The following is a 22892-nucleotide window of genomic DNA, read 5'->3' as shown; positions in this document are numbered from 1 at the left end:
CCTACCCCCTGGCCAGGCCAACTGTAACTTGTTGGAACCCTTGGAGGAGGATCCACCATAGGTATAGCTGGTAGGTATCAGCAATGCTGCACTGCTAATGGCTGCATCCTCTCGGTCCCTAAGGCCCTCCCCTGAGGAGCTCAGTGTCATATCTAGTGGTATGGCCAGTGGAGGGACTCCGCCTCTCTGCAGGGTGGAAGAGGAAGCTGCATTCAGGACGTGGTAGGTAATGATGCTGCAACCACATAGGACAAGGACACAGGATGTAATAAAAATGATTTATTATTGTATTCTATGTATTATTGGGGTCTATGTATCAGGCAAAGCTTGGTACAGTATGGAGCAATACAGACAGTTCTTACTTCAGAAACGTCAATAAATAATGGGAAGGGTGGCAGACAATGTTGGCTTATTAAGAGTGCATTGCTGAGAAGATTGAGGATCGTGGCAGGAATGTGACCCCACTGTCCCCGCTCTGTCCTTAGATCTGACCGTCCTCATGAGGGCCACTATAGAGGAGCAATGCAGACATGCTCAGCCCTGGGACCAGTTGTAGGTGGAGGCTGGTGGTCACCTACTGACTTCATTTACATCTTGGAGGATTCCAGCAGTGGCTCTCTGGTAAGTTAGGGGGGTCGCCCCCTCAGATACGGCTCATTATGAACTATACAGGTTCCCTTCACCAGAAAACGTGGTTGGCAGTGTGGCGGGGGTCATTTCATCATCTGTCCGGCAAGTTTGTCCTTCATTTTCCTTCTCCATCTCAGACATCTTCACAGAGGACCACAGACCGTCCAGAGTCCTCCGCTGCCCCGCGCTACCTCTGCGACGCCACAACGCTAGAGCGATGAGCGCAAGGGCAAGGACGATGAAGAGGATGGTGAATGTCAACAGGAGGTAGAAGCTGGATGGTGAGGTGCAGATCGGTGAGTAGGAACCTAGGGGGAGGGGCAAAACAGAGCCTCATGAACCCACCTGGAGGCCACTGGAGCTACCAACACCCTAATACATAACAAGACATACAGAGGAACTCTGACCAAACACAACGAGGACCCAACGGTGTGTGATTCTGTTCAACCACTTCTATTATTCACTCACCTCTACCATACAATACAGCCAGAGGGTGACCCCACTTTTCACAACCTGCAGCCTTGCAACTCCCCGTGTCACCCCCTCACCATACTACTGAGTCTTCAACCGCTATTCAGCTTCCTGCTTGAACATTGCCCCTTCCAGCTCCCACTGCCTGAAACATGTTAGAGCAACACCACTGTGCCATGTATTAGATCACAAAGCCGGACTGCAAATTGTATTTAGAGATGTTCCGGAGCCCCACTTTAATGAGTAGGTGAGAAATCCCCGAGGAGGGTTTTCATTTCTTTTTTCAATTTCGGGTTGTGTGTATTCCATATCCACCCCCCCCTCCATCCATACCCAACCCCCCCTCCATCCATATCCAACTCCCCCTCCATCCATATCCAACCCCCCCTCCATCCATATCCAACCCCACTCCATCCATATCCAACCCCCCCATCCATATCCAACCCCCCCTCCATCCATATCCAACCCCCCCCATCCATATCCAACCCCCCTCCATCCATATCCAACCCCCCCCCCATCCATATCCAACCCCCCTCCCATCCATACCCAACCCCCCCTCCATCCATATCCAACTCCCCCTCCATCCATATCCAACTCCCACTCCATCCATATCCAACCCCCCCTCCATCCATATCCAACCCCCCCTCCATCCATATCCAACCCCCCTCCATCCATATCCAACCCCCCCATCCATATCCAACCCCCCTCCATCCATATCCAACCCCCCTCCATCCATATCCAACCCCACTCCATCCATATCCAACCACCCTCCATCTATATCCAACCCCTCCTCCCATCCATATCCAACCCCCCTCCATCCATATCCAACCCCCCCTCCATCCATACCCAACCCCCCCTCCATCCATATCCAACTCCCCCTCCATCCATATCCAACCCCCCCTCCATCCATATCCAACCCCCCCTCCATCCATATCCAACCCCCCCCTCCATCCATACCCAACTCCCCCTCCATCCATATCCAACTCCCCCTCCATCCATATCCAACCCCCCCTCCATCCATATCCAACCCCCCTCCATCCATATCCAACCCCACTCCATCCATATCCAACCCCTCCTCCCATCCATATCCAACCCCCCCTCCATCCATATCCAACCCCCCTCCATCTATATCCAACCCCTCCTCCCATCCATATCCAACCCCCCTCCATCCATATCCAACCCCCCCTCCATCCATACCCAACCCCCCCTCCATCCATATCCAACTCCCCCTCCATCCATATCCAACCCCCCTCCATCCATATCCAACTCCCCCTCCATCCATATCCAACCCCCCCTCCATCCATATCCAACCCCTCCTCCATCCATATCCAACCCCCCCTCCATCCATATCCAACCCCCCCTCCATCCATGTCCAACCCCCCCTCCATCCATATCCAACCCCTCCTCCCATCCATATCCAACCCCCCCTCCATCCATATCCAACCCCTCCTCCCATCCATATCCAACCCCCCTCCCATCCATACCCAACCCCCCCTCCTCCCATATCCATCCCCCCATCCATATCCAACCCCCCTCCATCCATATCCAACCCCCCCCCTCCATCCATATCCAACCCCCCCTCCATCCATATCCAACTCCCCCTCCATCCATGTCCAACCCCCCCTCCATCCATATCCAACCCCTCCTCCCATCCATATCCAACCCCCCCTCCATCCATATCCAACCCCTCCTCCCATCCATATCCAACCCCCCCTCCCATCCATACCCAACCCCCCCTCCTCCCATATCCATCCCCCCCATCCATATCCAACCCCCCTCCATCCATATCCAAACCCCCCTCCATCCATATCCAACCCCCTCCATCCATATCCAAACCCCCCTCCTCCATCCATATCCAACCCCCCCCTCCTCCATCCATATCCAACCCCCCCTCCATCCATATCCACCCCCCCTCCATTCATATCCATCCTCCCTCCATCCATATTCATCCCCCCCTCCATCCATATTTATCCCCCCCTCCATCCATATCCAACCCCCCCTCCATCCATATCCAACCCCCCCTCCATCCATATCCAACCCCCCCATCCATATCCACCCCCCCTCCATCCATATCCAACCCCCCTCCATCCATATCCAACCCCCCATCCATATCCAACCCCCCTCCATCCATATCCAACCCCCCCATCCATATCCACCCCCCCTCCATCCATATCCAACCCCCCTCCATCCATATCCACCCCCCCCTCCATCCATATCCATCCCCCCCTCCATCCATATCCAACCCCCCCTCCATCCATATCCAACCCCCCTCCATCCATATCCAACCCCCCCTCCATCTATATCCAACCCCCCCTCCATCCATATCCAACCCCCCCTCCATCCATATCCAACCCCCCTCCATCCATATCCAACCCCCCCATCCATATCCAAGCCCCCCTCCATCCATATCCAACCCCCCCTCCTCCATCCATATCCAACCCCCCCTCTATCCATATCCAACCCCCCCTCCATCCATATCCAACCCCCCCTCCTCCATCCATATCCAACCCCCCCTCCATCCATATCCAACCCCCCTCCATCCATATCCAACCCCCCCTCCATTCATATCCAACCCCCCTCCATCCATATCCAACCCCCCATCCATATCCAACCCCCCCTCCATCCATATCCAACCCCCCCTCCTCCATCCATATCCAACCCCCCCTCCATCCATATCCAACCCCCCCTCCTCCATCCATATCCAACCCCCCCCTCCATCCATATCCAACCAACACACTCTACCCCCCCTCCATCCATATCCAACCCACACACTCAGCCCCCCCTCCATCCATATCCAACCCGCACACTCTGCCCCCCTCCATCCATATCCAACCCACACACCCCCCCTCCCATATCCAACCCGCACACTCTGCCCCTCCTCCATCCATATCCAACCCACACACTCTGCCCCCCTCCATCCATATCCAACTCACACACTCTGCCCCCCCCTCCATCCATATCCAACCCACACACTCTCCCCCCCTCCATCCATATCCAACCCACACACTCTCCCACCCTCCCATATCCAACCCACACACTCTGCCCCCCACTCCCCTGTGCTCCCACATGCATCCCTCTCCACCCCCATCTTCCTGGCCCTGCAGAGGTCCCCCATGTACCCCCATCACAGATCTCTACAGGTGTAACTGAACATCATTGACCCTTCTGTACCTGAAGTCAGGATGGTGACAGAGATGTGTCCGGATTGGTGCTCTCCTAGTGACTCCCAGACTCCGCGGGGGCTCGGCAGCCACTCCTGGACCCGGCAGTAATAGGTTCCGCTGTCAGTCATGTGACCACTGTGGATCCTCAGGTGGAAGGTCAGCTCTGATGGACGCTCATACTGGAGCCGGTCTCTCTTCTCCTGGGGATAAATAAACTCACCCATGTGGTTGACACCAAAGAGTAGCAGGTCTGGGGCCCCGGGGCCCTCCACCTTCAACCAGGAGACAGACAGGCGAGAGCCGGGCATGGACACCGCCAAAACCTGGCAGGGGAGGGTGACAGTGGACTGTTCTGGCACCAAAAGGATTAATTCGGTGAGATTCAAACTCAGGTGATCTTCTGTAGAGGAGACACAAAATCGTGATAAGAACTCCACCTAATACACCCCCATTTTCCAAACTACAACCCCCTCGTCCCCCATTTTCCAAACTACAACCCCCTCGTCCCCCATTTTCCAAACTACAACCCCCTCGTCCCCCATTTTCCAAACTACAACCCCCTCGTCCCCCATTTTACTGGTCTCCAGGCTTCTAACTGCCAGGTACATGTGCATACATTTACATTTCAGCTCCTGTGTGTGGCCATTGCGCTCCCTGGAGCAGGACATGAAGAGCTCACCTCCCATGATGCAGCGGGATCTCGCTCTGCTCCTGCATGAGTCCTGCCATCTATCAGTGTGATGCAATAAGCACACAGGGTGTCAGGTATAGGGTGTGATTACTGGCTACTCCCCCAATAATAGGAATTTCCTAATAAGGGTTTAGAGTTAGGGTTTTCCCCTGAAGAACAAGTTTAGGACTCAGGGATTGGAATAGGGACCTGCTCCAAAAGGTCAAAGGTCAGGAGGCATGTCCCCAGAGATCAAGGGTCAGGAGGCGTGGCTAACCCACCCCCACCAAAGTGTTCCGCCTACCCCAACTAAGTCGGGGAATGAACAAGTCAGGGAAAGCGCTTAGAAATTAGGGTTAGGCTTTTCCCCAACTTAGTTGGGGTAGGCGAAACACTTTGGTGGGGGTGGGTTAGCCACACCTCCTTGATCTCTGGGGACACACCTTCTGACCTTTGACCTTTGGAGCAGGTCTCTATTCCAATCCCTGAGCCCTAAACTTGTTCTTGAAGGGAAAACCCTAACCCTAAACCTAATACTTATTAGGAAATTCCTATTATTGGGGGGATTATTGGGGGAGTAGCCAGTAATCACACCCTATACCTGACACCCTGTGTGCTTATTGCATCACACTGATAGATGGCAGGACTTATGCAGGAGCAGAGCTCAAACACTCCCCCCCTCCCATATCCAACCCACACACTCTGCCCCCCTCCATCCATATCCAACCCACACACTCCGCCCCCTCCATCCATATCCAACCCACACACTCCGCCCCCTCCATCCATATCCAACCCACACACTCCGCCCCCTCCATCCATATCCAACCCACACACTCCGCCCCCTCCATCCATATCCAACCCACACACTCCGCCCCCTCCATCCATATCCAACCCACACACTCCGCCCCCTCCATCCATATCCAACCCACACACTCTGCCCCCTCCATCCATATCCAACCCACACACTCTGCCCCCTCCATCCATATCCAACCCGCACACTCCGCCCCCCTCCATCCATATCCAACCCACACACTCTGCCCCCCTCCATCCATATCCAACCCACACACTCTGCCCCCCTCCATCCATATCCAACCCACACACTCCGCCCCCCTCCATCCATATCCAACCCACACACTCCGCCCCCCTCCATCCATATCCAACCCACACACTCCGCCCCCCTCCATCCATATCCAACCCACACACTCCGCCCCCCTCCATCCATATCCAACCCACACATTCGGCCCCCCCTCCATCCATATCCAACCCACACATTCTGCCCCCCCTCCATCCATATCCAACCCACACATTCTGCCCCCCCTCCATCCATATCCAACCCACACACTCTGCCCCCCCTCCATCTATATCCAACCCACACACTCCGCCCCCCCTCCATCCATATCCAACCCACACATTCTGCCTCCCCTCCATCCATATCCAGCCCACACATTCTGCCCCCCCTCCATCCATATCCAACCCACACACTCTGCCCCCCCTCCATCCATATCCAACCCACACATTCTGCCCCCCCTCCATCCATATCCAACCCACACATTCTGCCCCCCCTCCATCCATATCCAACCCACACATTCTGCCCCCCCTCCATCCATATCCAACCCACACATTCTGCCTCCCCTCCATCCATATCCAACCCACACACTCCGCCCCCCTCCATCCATATCCAACCCACACACTCCGCCCCCTCCATCCATATCCAACCCACACACTCTGCCCCCTCCATCCATATCCAACCCACACACTCTGCCCCCCTCCATCCATATCCAACCCACACACTCTGCCCCCCTCCATCCATATCCAACCCACACACTCTGCCCCCTCCATCCATATCCAACCCACACACTCTGCCCCCCTCCATCCATATCCAACCCACACACTCCGCCCCCCTCCATCCATATCCAACCCACACACTCCGCCCCCCTCCATCCATATCCAACCCACACACTCCGCCCCCCTCCATCCATATCCAACCCACACACTCTGCCCCCCTCCATCCATATCCAACCCACACACTCTGCCCCCCTCCATCCATATCCAACCCACACACTCCGCCCCCTCCATCCATATCCAACCCACACACTCCGCCCCCTCCATCCATATCCAACCCACACACTCCGCCCCCTCCATCCATATCCAACCCACACACTCCGCCCCCCTCCATCCATATCCAACCCACACACTCCGCCCCCCTCCATCCATATCCAACCCACACACTCCGCCCCCCTCCATCCATATCCAACCCACACATTCTGCCCCCCCTCCATCCATATCCAACCCACACACTCTGCCCCCCTCCATCCATATCCAACCCACACACTCTGCCCCCCTCCATCCATATCCAACCCACACACTCCGCCCCCCTCCATCCATATCCAACCCACACACTCCGCCCCCCTCCATCCATATCCAACCCACACACTCCGCCCCCCTCCATCCATATCCAACCCACACACTCCGCCCCCCTCCATCCATATCCAACCCACACACTCCGCCCCCCTCCATCCATATCCAACCCACACACTCCGCCCCCCTCCATCCATATCCAACCCACACACTCCGCCCCCTCCATCCATATCCAACCCACACACTCCGCCCCCCTCCATCCATATCCAACCCACACACTCCGCCCCCCTCCATCCATATCCAACCCACACACTCCGCCCCCCTCCATTCATATCCAACCCACACATTCTGCCCCCCCTCCATCCATATCCAACCCACACATTCTGCCCCCCCTCCATCCATATCCAACCCACACACTCTGCCCCCCCCTCCATCTATATCCAACCCACACACTCCGCCCCCCCTCCATCCATATCCAACCCACACATTCTGCCTCCCCTCCATCCATATCCAGCCCACACATTCTGCCCCCCTCTATCCATATCCAACCCACACACTCTGCCCCCCTCCATCCATATCCAACCCACACACTCCGCCCCCCCTCCATCCATATCCAACCCACACACTCCGTCCCCTCCATCCATATCCAACCCACACACTCCGCCCCCTCCATCCATATCCAACCCACACACTCCGCCCCCTCCATCCATATCCAACCCACACACTCTGCCCCCTCCATCCATATCCAACCCACACACTCTGCCCCCCTCCATCCATATCCAACCCACACACTCTGCCCCCCTCCATCCATATCCAACCCACACACTCCGCCCCCCTCCATCCATATCCAACCCACACACTCCGCCCCCCTCCATCCATATCCAACCCACACACTCTGCCCCCCTCCATCCATATCCAACCCACACATTCTGCCTCCCCTCCATCCATATCCAGCCCACACATTCTGCCCCCCCTCTATCCATATCCAACCCACACACTCTGCCCCCCCTCCATCCATATCCAACCCACACATTCTGCCCCCCCTCCATCCATATCCAACCCACACATTCTGCCCCCCCTCCATCCATATCCAACCCACACATTCTGCCCCCCCTCCATCCATATCCAACCCACACATTCTGCCTCCCCTCCATCCATATCCAACCCACACACTCCGCCCCCCTCCATCCATATCCAACCCACACACTCCGCCCCCCTCCATCCATATCCAACCCACACACTCCGCCCCCTCCATCCATATCCAACCCACACACTCCGCCCCCTCCATCCACATCCAACCCACAACTCTGCCCCCCCTCCATCCAAATACAACCCACACACTCCGCCCCCTCCATCCATATCCAACCCACACACTCTGCCCCCCTCCATCCATATCCAACCCACACACTCTGCCCCCCCTCCATCCATATCCAACCCACACACTCCCCCCCCTCCATCCATATCCAACCCACACACTCTGCCCCCCCTCCATCCATATCCAACCCACACACTCTGCTCCCCCTCCATCCATATCCAACCCACACACTCTGCCCCCCCTCCATCCATATCCAACCCACACACTCTGCCCCCCCTCCATCCATATCCAACCCACACATTCTGCCCCCCCTCCATCTATATCCAACCCACAAACTCCGCCCCCTCCATTCCTATCCAACCCACACACTCTGCCCCCTCCATCCATATCCAACCCACACACTCTGCCCCCCCTCCATCCATATCCAACCCACACACTTTGCCCCCCTATCCATATCCAACCCACACACTCCGCCCCCTCCATCCATATCCAACCCACACACTCTGCCCCCCTCCATCCATATCCAACCCACACACTCTGCCCCCCCTCCATCTATATCCAGCCCACACACTCTGCCCCCCCTCCATCCATATCCAACCCGCACACTCCGCCCCCCTCCATCCATATCCAACCCACACACTCTGCCCCCCCTCCATCCATATCCAACCCACACACTCCGCCCCCTCCATCCATATCCAACCCACACACTCTGCCCCCCCTCCATTCACATCCAACCCACAACTCTGCCCCCCCTCCATCCAAATACAACCCACACACTCTGCCCCCCCTCCATCCATATCTAACCCACACACTCTGCCCCCCTCCATCCATATTCAACCCACACACTCTGCCCCCCCTCCATCCATATCCAACCCACACACTCCGCCCCTCCCATATCCAACCCGCATACTCTGCCCCCCCTCGCATATCCAGCCTGCACACCCTGCCCCCCACTCCCCTGTGCGCCCACATGCACCCCTCTCCACCCCCATCTTCCTGGCCCTGCAGAGGTCCCTCATATACCCCCATCACAGATCTCTACAGGTGTAGCTGAACATCATTGACCCTTCTGTACCTGCAGTCAGGATGGTGACAGAGATGTGTCCGGATTGGTGCTCTCCTAATGACTCCCAGACTCCGCGGGGGCTCGGCAGCCACTCCTGGACCCGGCAGTAATAGGTGCCGCTGTCAGTCATGTGACCACTGTGGATCCTCAGGTGGAAGGTCAGCTCTGATGGACGCTCATACTGGAGCCGGTCTCTCTTCTCCTGGGGATAAATAAACTCACCCATGTGGTTGACACCAAAGAGTAGCAGGTCTGGGGCCCCGGGGCCCTCCACCTTCAACCAGGAGACAGACAGGCGAGAGCCGGGCATGGACACCGCCAAAACCTGGCAGGGGAGGGTGACAGTGGACTGTTCTGGCACCAAAAGGATTAATTCGGTGAGATTCAAACTCAGGTGATCTTCTGTAGAGGAGACACAAAATCGTTATAAGAAGAAATCCACTTAATACACCCCCATTTTCCAAACTACAACCCCCTCATCCCCCATTTTCCAAACTACAACCCCCTCGTCCCCCATTTTACTGGTCTCCATGCTTCTAACTGCCAGGTACATGTGCATACATTTACATTTCAGCTCCTGTGTGTGGCCATTGCGCTCCCTGGAGCAGGACATGAAGAGGTCACCTCCCATGATGCAGCGGGATCTCGCTCTGCTCCTGCATGAGTCCTGCCATCTATCAGTGTGATGCAATAAGCACACAGGGTGTCAGGTAAAGGGTGTGATTACTGGCTACTCCCCCAATAACCCCTCCAATAATAGGAATTTCCTAATAAGGATTAGGTTTAGGGTTAGGGTTACCTAAGTGTTCTGCCTACCCCAACTAAGTCGGGGAATGAACAAGTCGGGGAAAGCGCTTAGAAATTAGGGTTGGGCTTTTCCCCGACTTGTTCATTCCCCGACTTAGTTGGGGTAGGCAGAACACTTAGGTGGGGGTGGGTCAGCCACGCCTCCTTACCCTTGACCTCTGGGGGCACACCTTCTGACCTTTGACCTTTGGAGCAGGTCTCTATTCCAATCCCTGAGTCCTAAACTTGTTCTTCAAGGGAAAACCCTAACCCTAACCCCCTAACCCGAACCCTAACTTCTAATGGAAATTAGTGGAGCTGTTCTGGTCTCAGGCAGTCTACTTTGCCCATAGCAGCCAATGAGATCCCCCAATAGTTCCCCTAGAGATGGTGAGAGAGGAGACCTCTGGGTAATGAGTACATACCAGGCGGGTTGACTCTAAACTCCAGGAACCCGGATTGGTCAGAGGCGGCCATCTTCCATTCCCCCTCCTGCATTCTCCATTCCTCCACCTGGCAGAAGTATCTCCCCGAGTCCTCCTGCTCCGCCCTCTGGAGCACCAGGCTGTGATTACCCCGCCCGGGGGCCACCATACGTAGACGGCTGTCCTCATACTCCGTCACCCCTTCCCGATCAGACCGGCACAGGAGGCGGGGAGGACGGAAGTCCCACCCCTGCAGATACCAGGAGATGGAGATGAGCGACGAAGGGCTAAGTCCCGCCTCCAGGGGGCAGCGCAGCACCAAATCCTCTCCCTGCTTGACGGAAGAGCTGACATTCTGCTTAGGGAGCTTCAGGGTCTGATCTGGAAGGAAGAAAAAAAGAGGAAGGAGCAATGAGAATGGGGGGGAGGTTCAAGAAATGCGGGATCCTGCCTATCAAAGTCTTTTTATATACTGTATATAGTTTTTTTAATTTTTTTGTGACTAGGAGCTCTCTGTGGTCACAAAGCTGGGGACGTGCAACTGAGCATGCTCCATAACAAGCCAGCTGATAAGGTGGTACAACCAGTCCTCTTGTAGTGGGCCCAGGCCCCATCAGCTAAACAGGGGGGCCCATGAGGTGGGAGCAGAGGAGGGACTTTTTTTTTCCTATTTTGGGGTGTTGGCGGATAAAGTCAGTGCTGCTTTTCCTCTGCACCCTGTGTGGGGGGTGGGGGTATGGTTGGGGGGTCCCCATCAGGAGGGCTGTATGGGGCCCCATAATTTCTAATAGCGGCTCCCTACAACAACCATTGACAGACACCGCACTTGGCTTCACCGTGCTGCCACATCATGCCCGTCCTCGTCTCCGCCAGCAGGGGGCGATATGTGTTAGTTAATAAATGCCATCACTCTAAGGGCTCATTCTCACAGGTGCTGCTTTGAATAGCGAATAGAATTACGGCCACCAAGTCTACTTGTAGGAGAGCAGGCAGATCAGCCACCTGTTTTTATCGCCCCCCTCTGGCTGCCTGTGTCATCCTAATCCAAACTTCAGATGGCTAAAGCGGTACAACTCTCCAGAGCTGTGACAAGTCAGAGTTATTTAGTATTTTTGTTCCTAAAATGCGTTGCTATCATATTTGTTTGGCTGCATTCAAACAATAGCGTTCTGCGACCGCGCATATAATCATGCCATTCCACGCACATTTAAAAAACGCGTGTAAAAACTCTGCCAAGCTCGCATTGCCATTCGTCGTTAATGGGAACCCCAAATGTGCCAAAAAAAAGATGAGCGGTCATCACTTGAAAAAAATTCACGCGGCAGAACGCGCGGTTAGGAAGCGCAAGATGTTCAAAAAGGTAGGTGAGCATTTGTGGTGCATTGGGGCAAACTATAGAAAAATCAACCCACTGCTCTACGTGTACGGCGCAATTGTGCGCGTTTACAAAATGTGAAAGTCGCCAAATCCTGATGATTTTTTTATTAACTCTTTCATCCTCTTTCTTATTTCCGTACATACATATTTATTCATTATTTACATTTCCTTACGTAGTTTTGAAAACTTGTGTTTGTTTTCGGTAGCACCAAAATAACAATCTTGAGGGGTTCTTGCATCCTTTTCTCAGCACAACCAACAACTTCATGCAAAAAAAACCCCAAAAATCTAATTCCATCCTCAGAATATGATACAATGTATCTCCCACACAGACACACATCGCCCCCTGCTGGAGCAGCTGAGAACACCATGCAATTATACGGATATCAATATATACAATGCTGTGAAAAGTAATTGCCCCCCTAAAGCTAATAACTGGTTGTGCCACTCTTGGCGGCAACAACTGCAATCAAACGTTTGCGATGACTGGCAATGAGTCTTTCACATCGCTGTGGAGGGATTTTGGTGCACGCTTCATTGCAGAATTGTTTTCACTCAACCACATGCTGAGCGTAAACGGCCCGTGTAAGGTCATGATGCAGCATGTCAATTGGATTAAAGTCCGGGCTTTGACTAGGCCACTCCAGAACCTACATTTTGCTTTGTTTGAACCATTTGGAGGTGGACTTGCTGTTGTGTTTCGAATCATTGTCCTGCTGCATAACCCAAGTGCACTTGAGCTTGAGGTCAGGAACTGATGGCCGGATATTCTCCTTCAGGATTTTCTGGTAGAGCTCAGAATTCATGGTTCCATCAATGATGGGAAGTCGTCCAGGTCCTGAAGCTGCGAAGTAGCCCAAGACCATCACACTACCACCACCATGTCTGACTGTTGGGATGATGGTCTTGTTATGAAATGCTGTATTAGTTTTATGCCAGATGTAACGGGACGCACACCTTCCAGAAAGTTACATTTTTGTCTCATCAGTCCACAGAATATTTGCCTTATGCCGTGTACACACAAGTGGATTTTCGTCGGAAAAAACTTGGATGGTTTTTCCGATGGAATTCCACTCAAGCTTGGCTTGCATACACACGGGTCACACAAAACTTCTCTGAACTTATGACCGTCAAGAACGCGGTGACGTACAACCCTACGACGAGCCGAGAAAATGAAGTTCAATGCTTCCGAGCATGCGTTGAATTGTTTCCGAGCATGCGTAGGAGTTTTGCGTGTCGGAATTTTGTACAGACGATCGGAATTTCCGATCGGAACTTTTTCCGACCAAAAAATAGAGAACCTGCTCTCAATCTATTGCTGGCGGGAATTCTGCCAGCAAAAGTCCGATGGAGCGTACACACGGTCGGAATTTCTGACCAAAAGCTCACATCGTACTTTTGCTGGGGGAATCTCCGATCGTGTGTACGGGGCATAAAAGTCTTGGGGTTAATCCAGATGTTTTTTGGTAAATGTGAGATGACCCTCTGTGTTCTTTTTGGTCAGCAGTGGCTTTGGTCTTGGAACTCTCCCATGGATGACATTTTTGCCCGGTCTCTTTCTTATTGTTGAATCCATGAACACTGATCTTATCTGAGGCAAGTGAGGCCTGCAGGTCTTTAGATGTTGTTCTGGGTTCTTTTATGACCTCCTGGATGAGTCCTCCTTGTGCTCTTCGAGTCATTTTTGTAGGGCGGCCTCTCCTGGGAAGGTTCACCAAAGTTCAAAGTTATCTCCATTTGTGGATAATGGCGCTCACCGTGGTTCACTGGAGTTCCAAAGCCTTAAAAATGAAACCCTTCCTAGACCGATACATGGACATTACTTTGTTTCTAATCTGTCCTTGAATTTTTTTAGATTGTGTCATTTTGTGATCTGTTGGCGTGCTTCACTTTGTCGGACAACTTCTATTTATGTGATTTCTTGATTCAAAAAGTCTGGCAGTAGTCAGGCCTGGGTGTGGCAAGTGAAATTTAACTCAGCTTTCCAAAAAATTGTGGTTAATCACTGTTCATTAATGATTCAGCATGGGAGGGGGCAATTACTTTTCCTGGTGCCTCCATTGCAGCATACTAGTGATAGAGCTCCGCCTCGACTCCTCCCTCAGGACCGGTGAATAGCATAAATTAAAGACATAGTCCCTCCCCCAACATTCCTGCTAGCCATTACATCTGGTAGAAGGATCTCAGAACTCCACTCGTTAGGGATAGGTGATGACCATATCTCTTTCTTCCACGATAGAGTGGAGCTTCGTCCCCTTCGGGGCTTCACACCCAAAGTCGCTACTCCAAGTCACCTTTTTGAGCCTTGGGCACTACCAGTATTTGCTGAAGCGGATTCGGGATCATGTCACGAGCTGGACATTTCCAGAGTACTCAGAGCCTACCTAGAGGCCACTAGATCCTTCAGGAACTCGGAAAGACTTTTTATTGTTCCATTTGGTAAATACAGAGGCAAGGAAGCTTCCATCAGAACCCTGGCATCTTGGGTGGTAAAACTAATCCAGAAGGTCTACAGGATGAATAATATGGAACCTCCATCTCGAGTGAATGCTCATTCTACGAGGGCAGTCTCAACCTCCTGGGCAGCAAGGGCTAACGTTTCATTAGAGACGGTGTGCAGGGCCGCCACCTGGTCTTCTTGCAATACCTTCCTCAGACACTACCGTATTGATCCAGGAGCTCTCACAACGGTCGAGTTCGGGAGGAGAGCAGTTCAGGCTGCAATGTCCCATTCTAATTAAACATTACTGTTAAGCATTATCCCACCTGTGTCAGCTAGTTATTTATCACTAGTAGGCTGCCATGGAGGCACCAGGAAAACGGAAAATTGTATCATACTTACCGTAACTTTCCTTTCCTGGTGCCTATCCATGGCAGCATACGCTCCCACCCTCGGTATTCTATTTTATGGAGAATGTTGGGGGAGGGACTATGTCTTTAATTTATGCTATTCACCGGTCCTGAGGGAGGAGTCGAGGCGGAGCTCTATCACTAGTATGCTGCCATGGATAGGCACCAGGAAAGGAAAATTACGGTAAGTATGATACAATTTTCCGTTTTCACAGCATCGTATCTGTAAATATGACTGCACATAGACACAGATCGCCCCCTGCTGGAGGAGCTGAGAACACACACCATGTAATTATACTGATAACACAGGAGGATACCTATGAAAATATGGCTGCACATAGACACATCGCCCCCTACTGGCAGAGCTGAGGACAGACACACATAGCCCCCTGCTGGCAGAGCTGAGGACAGACATCACCCCCTGCTGGATGAGATGAGGAGAGACACACATCGCCCCCTGCTGGCAGAGCTGAGGACAGACACACATCACCCCCTGCTGGCAGAGCTGAGGACACACATCACCCCCTGCTGGCAGAGCTGAGGACACACATCACCCCCTGCTGGCAGAGCTGAGGACACACATCACCCCCTGCTGGCAGAGCTGAGGACACACATCACCCCCTGCTGGCAGAGCTGAGGACACACATCACCCCCTGCTGGCAGAGCTGAGGACAGACACACATCACCCCCTGCTGGTAGAGCTGAGGACACACATCACCCCCTGCTGGCAGAGCTGAGGACAGACACACATCACCCCCTGCTGGCAGAGCTGAGGACACATATCGCCCCCTGCTGGCAGAGCTAAGGACACACATCACCCCCTGCTGGCATAGCTGAGGACAGACACACATCACCCCCTGCTGGCAGAGCTGAGGACACACATCACTCCCTGCTGGCAGAGCTGAGGACAGACACACATCACCCCCTGCTGGCAGAGCTGAGGACACACATCACTCCCTGCTGGCAGAGCTGAGGACAGACACACATCACTCCCTGCTGGCAGAGCTGAGGACAGACACACATCGCCCCCTGCTGGCAGAGCTGAGGACAGACACACATCACTCCCTGCTGGCAGAGCTGAGGACACACATCACCCCCTGCTGGCAGAGCTGAGGACACACATCACCCCCTGCTGGCAGAGCTGAGGACACACATCACCCCCTGCTGGCAGAGCTGAGGACAGACATCACCCCCTGCTGGCAGAGCTGAGGACAGACACACATCGCCCCCTGCTGGCAGAGCTGAGGACAGACACACATCACTCCCTGCTGGCAGAGCTGAGGACAGACACACATCACTCCCTGCTGGCAGAGCTGAGGACAGACACACATCACCCCCTGCTGGCAGAGCTGAGGACAGACACACATCACTCCCTGCTGGCAGAGCTGAGGACACACATCACCCCCTGCTGGCAGAGCTGAGGACACACATCACCCCCTGCTGGCAGAGCTGAGGACACACATCACCCCCTGCTGGCAGAGCTGAGGACAGACATCACCCCCTGCTGGCAGAGCTGAGGACAGACACACATCACCCCCTGCTGGCAGAGCTGAGGACACACATCACCCCCTGCTGGCAGAGCTGAGGACAGACACAAATCGCCCCCTGCTGGTAGAGCTGAGGACACACATCACCCCCTGCTGGCAGAGCTGAGGACACACATCACCCCCTGCTGGCAGAGCTGAGGACACACATCACCCCCTGCTGGTAGAGCTGAGGACACACATCACCCCCTGCTGGCAAAGCTGAGGGCAGCCACACATCACCCCCTGCTGGCAGAGCTGAGGACACACATCACCCCCTGCTGGTAGAGCTGAGGACACACATCACCCCCTGCTGGCAAAGCTGAGGGCAGCCACACATCACCCCATGCTGGCAGAGCTGAGGACACACATCACCCCCTGCTGGCAGAGCTGAGGGCAGCCACACATCACCCCATGCTGGCAGAGCTGAGGACAGACACACATCACCCCCTGCTGGCAGAGCTGAGGACAGACACACATCACCCCCTGCTGGCAGAGCTGAGGACAGACACAAATCGCCCCCTGCTGGCAGAGCTGAGGACACACATCGCCCCCTGCTGGCAGAGCTGAGGACACACATCGCCCCCTGCTGGCAGAGCTGAGGACACACATCACCCCCTGCTGGCAGAGCTGAGGACAGACACACATCACCCCCTGCTGGCAGAGCTGAGGACACACATCACCCCCTGCTGGTAGAGCTGAGGACACACATCGCCCCCTGCTGGCAGAGCTGAGGACAGACACACATCACCCCCTGCTGGCAGAGCTGAGGACAGACACACATCGCCCCCTGCTGGCAGAGCTGAGGACAGACATCACCCCCTGCTGGCAGAGCTGAGGACAGACACACATCACCCCCTGCTGGCAGAGCTGAGGACACACATCACCCCCTGCTGGCAGAGCTCAGGACAGACACACATCACCCCCTGCTGGCAGAGCTGAGGACAGACACACATCGCCCCCTGCTGGCAGAGCTGAGGACACACATCACCCCCTGCTGGAGGAGCTGAGGACACACATCACCCCCTGCTGGCAGAGCTGAGGGCAGCCACACATCACCCCCTGCTGGCAGAGCTGAGGACAGACATCACCCCCTGCTGGCAGAGCTGAGGACACATATCGCCCCCTGCTGGCAGAGCTAAGGACAGACACACATCACCCCCTGCTGGCAGAGCTGAGGACACACATCACCCCCTGCTGGCAGAGCTGAGGACACACATCGCCCCCTGCTGGCATAGCTGAGGACAGACACACATCACCCCCTGCTGGCAGAGCTGAGGACACACATCACCCCCTGCTTGCAGAGCTGAGGACAGACACATATCGCCCCCTGCTGGCAGAGCTAAGGACACACATCACCCCCTGCTGGCATAGCTGAGGACACACATCACCCCCTGCTGGCAGAGCTGAGGACAGACACACATCACCCCCTGCTGGCAGAGCTGAGGACAGACACACATCACCCCCTGCTGGCAGAGCTGAGGACAGACACATATCGCCCCCTGCTGGCAGAGCTGAGGACAGACACAAATCGCCCCCTGCTGGTAGAGCTGAGGACAGGCACACATCACCCCCTGCTGGCAGAGCTGAGGACAGACACACATCACCCCCTGCTGGCAGAGCTGAGGACACACATCACCCCCTGCTGGCAGAGCTGAGGACACACATCACCCCCTGCTGGCAGAGCTGAGGACAGACACACATCACCCCCTGCTGGCAGAGCTGAGGACAGACACACATCACCCCCTGCTGGCAGAGCTGAGGACACACATCACCCCCTGCTGGTAGAGCTGAGGACACACATCACCCCCTGCTGGCAGAGCTGAGGACACACATCACCCCCTGCTGGCAGAGCTGAGGACACACATCACCCCCTGCTGGCAGAGCTGAGGGCAGCCACACATCACCCCATGCTGGCAGAGCTGAGGACACACATCACCCCCTGCTGGCAGAGCTGAGGACAGACACACATCGCCCCCTGCTGGCAGAGCTGAGGACACACATCGCCCCCTGCTGGCAGAGCTGAGGACACACATCGCCCCCTGCTGGCAGAGCTGAGGACAGACACATATCGCCCCCTGCTGGCAGAGCTGAGGACAGACACAAATCGCCCCCTGCTGGCAGAGCTGAGGACACACATCACCCCCTGCTGGCAGAGCTGAGGACACACATCACCCCCTGCTGGCAGAGCTGAGGACACACATCGCCCCCTGCTGGCAAAGCTGAGGACAGACACACATCACCCCCTGCTGGCAGAGCTGAGGACACACATCACCCCCTGCTGGTAGAGCTGAGGACACACATTGCCCCCTGCTGGCAGAGCTGAGGACACACATCGCCCCCTGCTGGCAGAGCTGAGGACAGCCACACATCACCCCATGCTGGCAGAGCTGAGGACACACATCACCCCCTGCTGGCAGAGCTGAGGACAGACACACATCACCCCCTGCTGGCAGAGCTGAGGGCAGCCACACATCACCCCATGCTGGCAGAGCTGAGGACACACATCGCCCCCTGCTGGCAGAGCTGAGGACAGACACACATCACCCCCTGCTGGCAGAGCTGAGGGCAGCCACACATCACCCCATGCTGGCAGAGCTGAGGACACACATCACCCCCTGCTGGCAGAGCTGAGGACAGACACATATCGCCCCCTGCTGGCAGAGCTGAGGACACACATCGCCCCCTGCTGGCAGAGCTGAGGACAGACATCACCCCCTGCTGGCAGAGCTGAGGACAGACACACATCACCCCCTGCTGGCAGAGCTGAGGACACACATCACCCCCTGCTGGCAGAGCTGAGGACAGACACACATTGCCCCCTGCTGGCAGAGCTGAGGACACACATCACCCCCTGCTGGCAGAGCTGAGGACACACATCACCCCCTGCTGGCAGAGCTGAGGACACACATCACCCCCTGCTGGCAGAGCTGAGGACACATATCGCCCCCTGCTGGCAGAGCTGAGGACAGACACACATCACCCCCTGCTGGAGGAGCTGAGGACACAGATCACCCCCTGCTGGCAGAGCTGAGGGCAGCCACACATCACCCCATGCTGGCAGAGCTGAGGACACACATTACCCCCTGCTGGCAGAGCTGAGGGCAGCCACACATCACCCCATGCTGGCAGAGCTGAGGACACACATCGCCCCCTGCTGGCAGAGCTGAGGACAGACATCGCCCCCTGCTGACAGAGCTGAGGACAGACACACATCACCCCCTGCTGGAAGAGCTGGGGACACACATCGCCCTCTGCTGGCAGAGCTGAGGACAGACACACATTGCCCCCTGCTGGCAGAGCTGAGGACACACATCGCCCCCTGCTGGCAGAGCTGAGGACACACATCGCCCCCTGCTGGCAGAGCTGAGGACAGACACACATCACCCCCTGCTGGCAGAGCTGAGGACACACATCACCCCCTGCTGGCAGAGCTGAGGACACACATCACCCCCTGCTGGCAGAGCTGAGGACACACATCACCCCCTGCTGGCAAAGCTGAGGACACACATCATCCCCTGCTGGCAGAGCTGAGGACAGACACACATCACCCCCTGCTGGCAGGGCTGAGGACACACATCACCCCCTGCTGGCAGAGCTGAGGACACACATCACCCCCTGCTGGCAGAGCTGAGGACACACATCACCCCCTGCTGGTAGAGCTGAGGACACACATCACCCCATGCTGGTAGAGCTGAGGACACACATCACCTCCTGCTGGCAAAGCTGAGGACAGACACACATCACCCCCTGCTGGCAGAGCTGAGGACAGACATCACCCCCTGCTGGCAGAGCTGAGGACAGACACACATCACCCCCTGCTGGCAGAGCTGAGGACACACATCGCCCCCTGCTGGCAGAGCTGAGGACAGACACATATCACCCCCTGCTGGCAGAGCTGAGGACACACATCACCCCCTGCTGGCAGAGCTGAGGACACACATCGCCCCCTGCTGGCAGAGCTGAGGACAGACACACATCACCCCCTGCTGGCAGAGCTGAGGACAGACACACATCACCCCCTGCTGGCAGAGCTGAGGACAGACACACATCACCCCCTGCTGGCAGAGCTGAGGACACACATCACCCCCTGCTGGCAGAGCTGAGGACAGACACACATCACCCCCTGCTGGCAGAGCTGAGGACAGACACACATCACCCCCTGCTGGCAGAGCTGAGGACACACATCACCCCCTGCTGGCAGAGCTGAGGACACACATCACCCCCTGCTGGTAGAGCTGAGGACACACATCACCCCCTGCTGGCAGAGCTGAGGACAGACATCACCCCCTGCTGGCAGAGCTGAGGACAGACACACATCACCCCCTGCTGGCAGAGCTGAGGACAGACACACATCACCCCCTGCTGGCAGAGCTGAGGACACACATCACCCCCTGCTGGCAGAGCTGAGGACACACATCACCCCCTGCTGGTAGAGCTGAGGACACACATCACCCCCTGCTGGCAGAGCTGAGGACACACATCACCCCCTGCTGGCAGAGCTGAGGACACACATCACCCCCTGCTGGCAGAGCTGAGGACACACATCACCCCCTGCTGGCAGAGCTGAGGACACACATCACCCCCTGCTGGCAAAGCTGAGGACACACATCACCCCCTGCTGGCAGAGCTGAGGACAGACACACATCACCCCCTGCTGGCAGAGCTGAGGACACACATCACCCCCTGCTGGCAGAGCTGAGGACACACATCACCCCCTGCTGGCAGAGCTGAGGACACACATCGCCCCCTGCTGGTAGAGCTGAGGACACACATCACCCCCTGCTGGCAAAGCTGAGGACAGACACACATCACCCCCTGCTGGCAGAGCTGAGGACACACATCACCCCCTGCTGGTAGAGCTGAGGACACACATCACCCCCTGCTGGCAAAGCTGAGGACAGACACACATCACCCCCTGCTGGCAGAGCTGAGGACACACATCACCCCCTGCTGGTAGAGCTGAGGACAGACACACATCACCCCCTTCTGGCAGAGCTGAGGACACACATCACCCCCTGCTGGCAGAGCTGAGGGCAGCCACACATCACCCCATGCTGGCAGAGCTGAGGACACACATCGCCCCCTGCTGGCAGAGCTGAGGACACACATCACCCCCTGCTGGCAGAGCTGAGGACACACATTGCCCCCTGCTGGCAGAGCTGAGGACAGACACACATCACCCCCTGCTGGCAGAGCTGAGGACACACATCACCCCCTGCTGGCAGAGCTGAGGACAGACACACATCACCCCCTGCTGGCAGAGCTGAGGACAGACACACATCACCCCCTGCTGGTAGAGCTGAGGACAGACACACATCACCCCCTGCTGGCAGAGCTGAGGACAGACACATATCGCCCCCTGCTGGCAGAGCTGAGGACACACATCACCCCCTGCTGGCAGAGCTGAGGACACACATCGCCCCCTGCTGGCAGAGCTGAGGACAGACACACATCGCCCCCTGCTGGCAGAGCTGAGGACACACATCGCCCCCTGCTGGCAGAGCTGAGGACACACATCGCCCCCTGCTGGCAGAGCTGAGGACAGACACATATCGCCCCCTGCTGGCAGAGCTGAGGACACACATCATCCGCTGCTGGCAGAGCTGAGGACACACATCACCCCCTGCTGGCACACCTGAGGACAGGCACATCACCCCCTGCTGGCAGAGCTGAGGACAGACACATATCGCCCCCTGCTGGCAGAGCTGAGGACACACATCACCCCCTGCTGGCAGAGCTGAGGACGCACATCACCCCCTGCTGGCAGAGCTGAGGACAGACACACATCACCCCCTGCTGGCAGAGCTGAGGACAGACACACATCGCCCCCTGCTGGCAGAGCTGAGGACACACATCACCCCTTGCTGGCAGAGCTGAGGACAGACACACATCGCCCCCTGCTGGCAGAGCTGAGGACAGACACACATCACCCCCTTGCTGGCAGAGCTGAGGACAGACACACATCACCCCCTGCTGGCAGAGCTGAGGACACACATCGCCCCCTGCTGGCAGAGCTGAGGACAGACACACATCGCCCCCTGCTGGCAGAGCTGAGGACACACATCACCCCTTGCTGGCAGAGCTGAGGACAGACACACATCGCCCCCTGCTGGCAGAGCTGAGGACAGACACACATCACCCCCTGCTGGCAGAGCTGAGGACAGACACACATCGCCCCCTGCTGGCAGAGCTGAGGACAGACACATATCGCCCCCTGCTGGCAGAGCTGAGGACACACATCACCCCCTGCTGGC

General features: G+C 56.2%; 1 protein-coding gene across 2 annotated transcripts in view; it reads right to left on the bottom strand.

Moving 5' to 3' along the window:
- Positions 1-264: 264 nt before the first annotated feature.
- Positions 265-22892, bottom strand: part of LOC141129514 (immunoglobulin superfamily member 2-like) — a 69716-nt gene continuing 47088 nt past the window's right edge. For both annotated transcript variants that reach the window (XM_073617595.1, XM_073617594.1), the window contains exons 8-11: positions 10886-11266; positions 9684-10076; positions 4273-4665; positions 265-938 (exon numbers count right to left, since the gene is read on the bottom strand). In XM_073617595.1, coding sequence (XP_073473696.1) covers positions 658-938; positions 4273-4665; positions 9684-10076; positions 10886-11266 — 1448 coding nt within the window. In that variant the 3' untranslated portion in view covers positions 265-657. The remainder of the gene's footprint in view (positions 939-4272; positions 4666-9683; positions 10077-10885; positions 11267-22892) is intronic.

The sequence above is a fragment of the Aquarana catesbeiana genome, linkage group LG02 (assembly GCF_042186555.1).
Source record: "Aquarana catesbeiana isolate 2022-GZ linkage group LG02, ASM4218655v1, whole genome shotgun sequence".
NCBI classification, from domain to species: Eukaryota; Metazoa; Chordata; class Amphibia; order Anura; family Ranidae; genus Aquarana; species Aquarana catesbeiana.
Note: the sequence above shows the minus strand (reverse complement) of the source record. Positions and strands in the feature narration are given on the sequence as shown.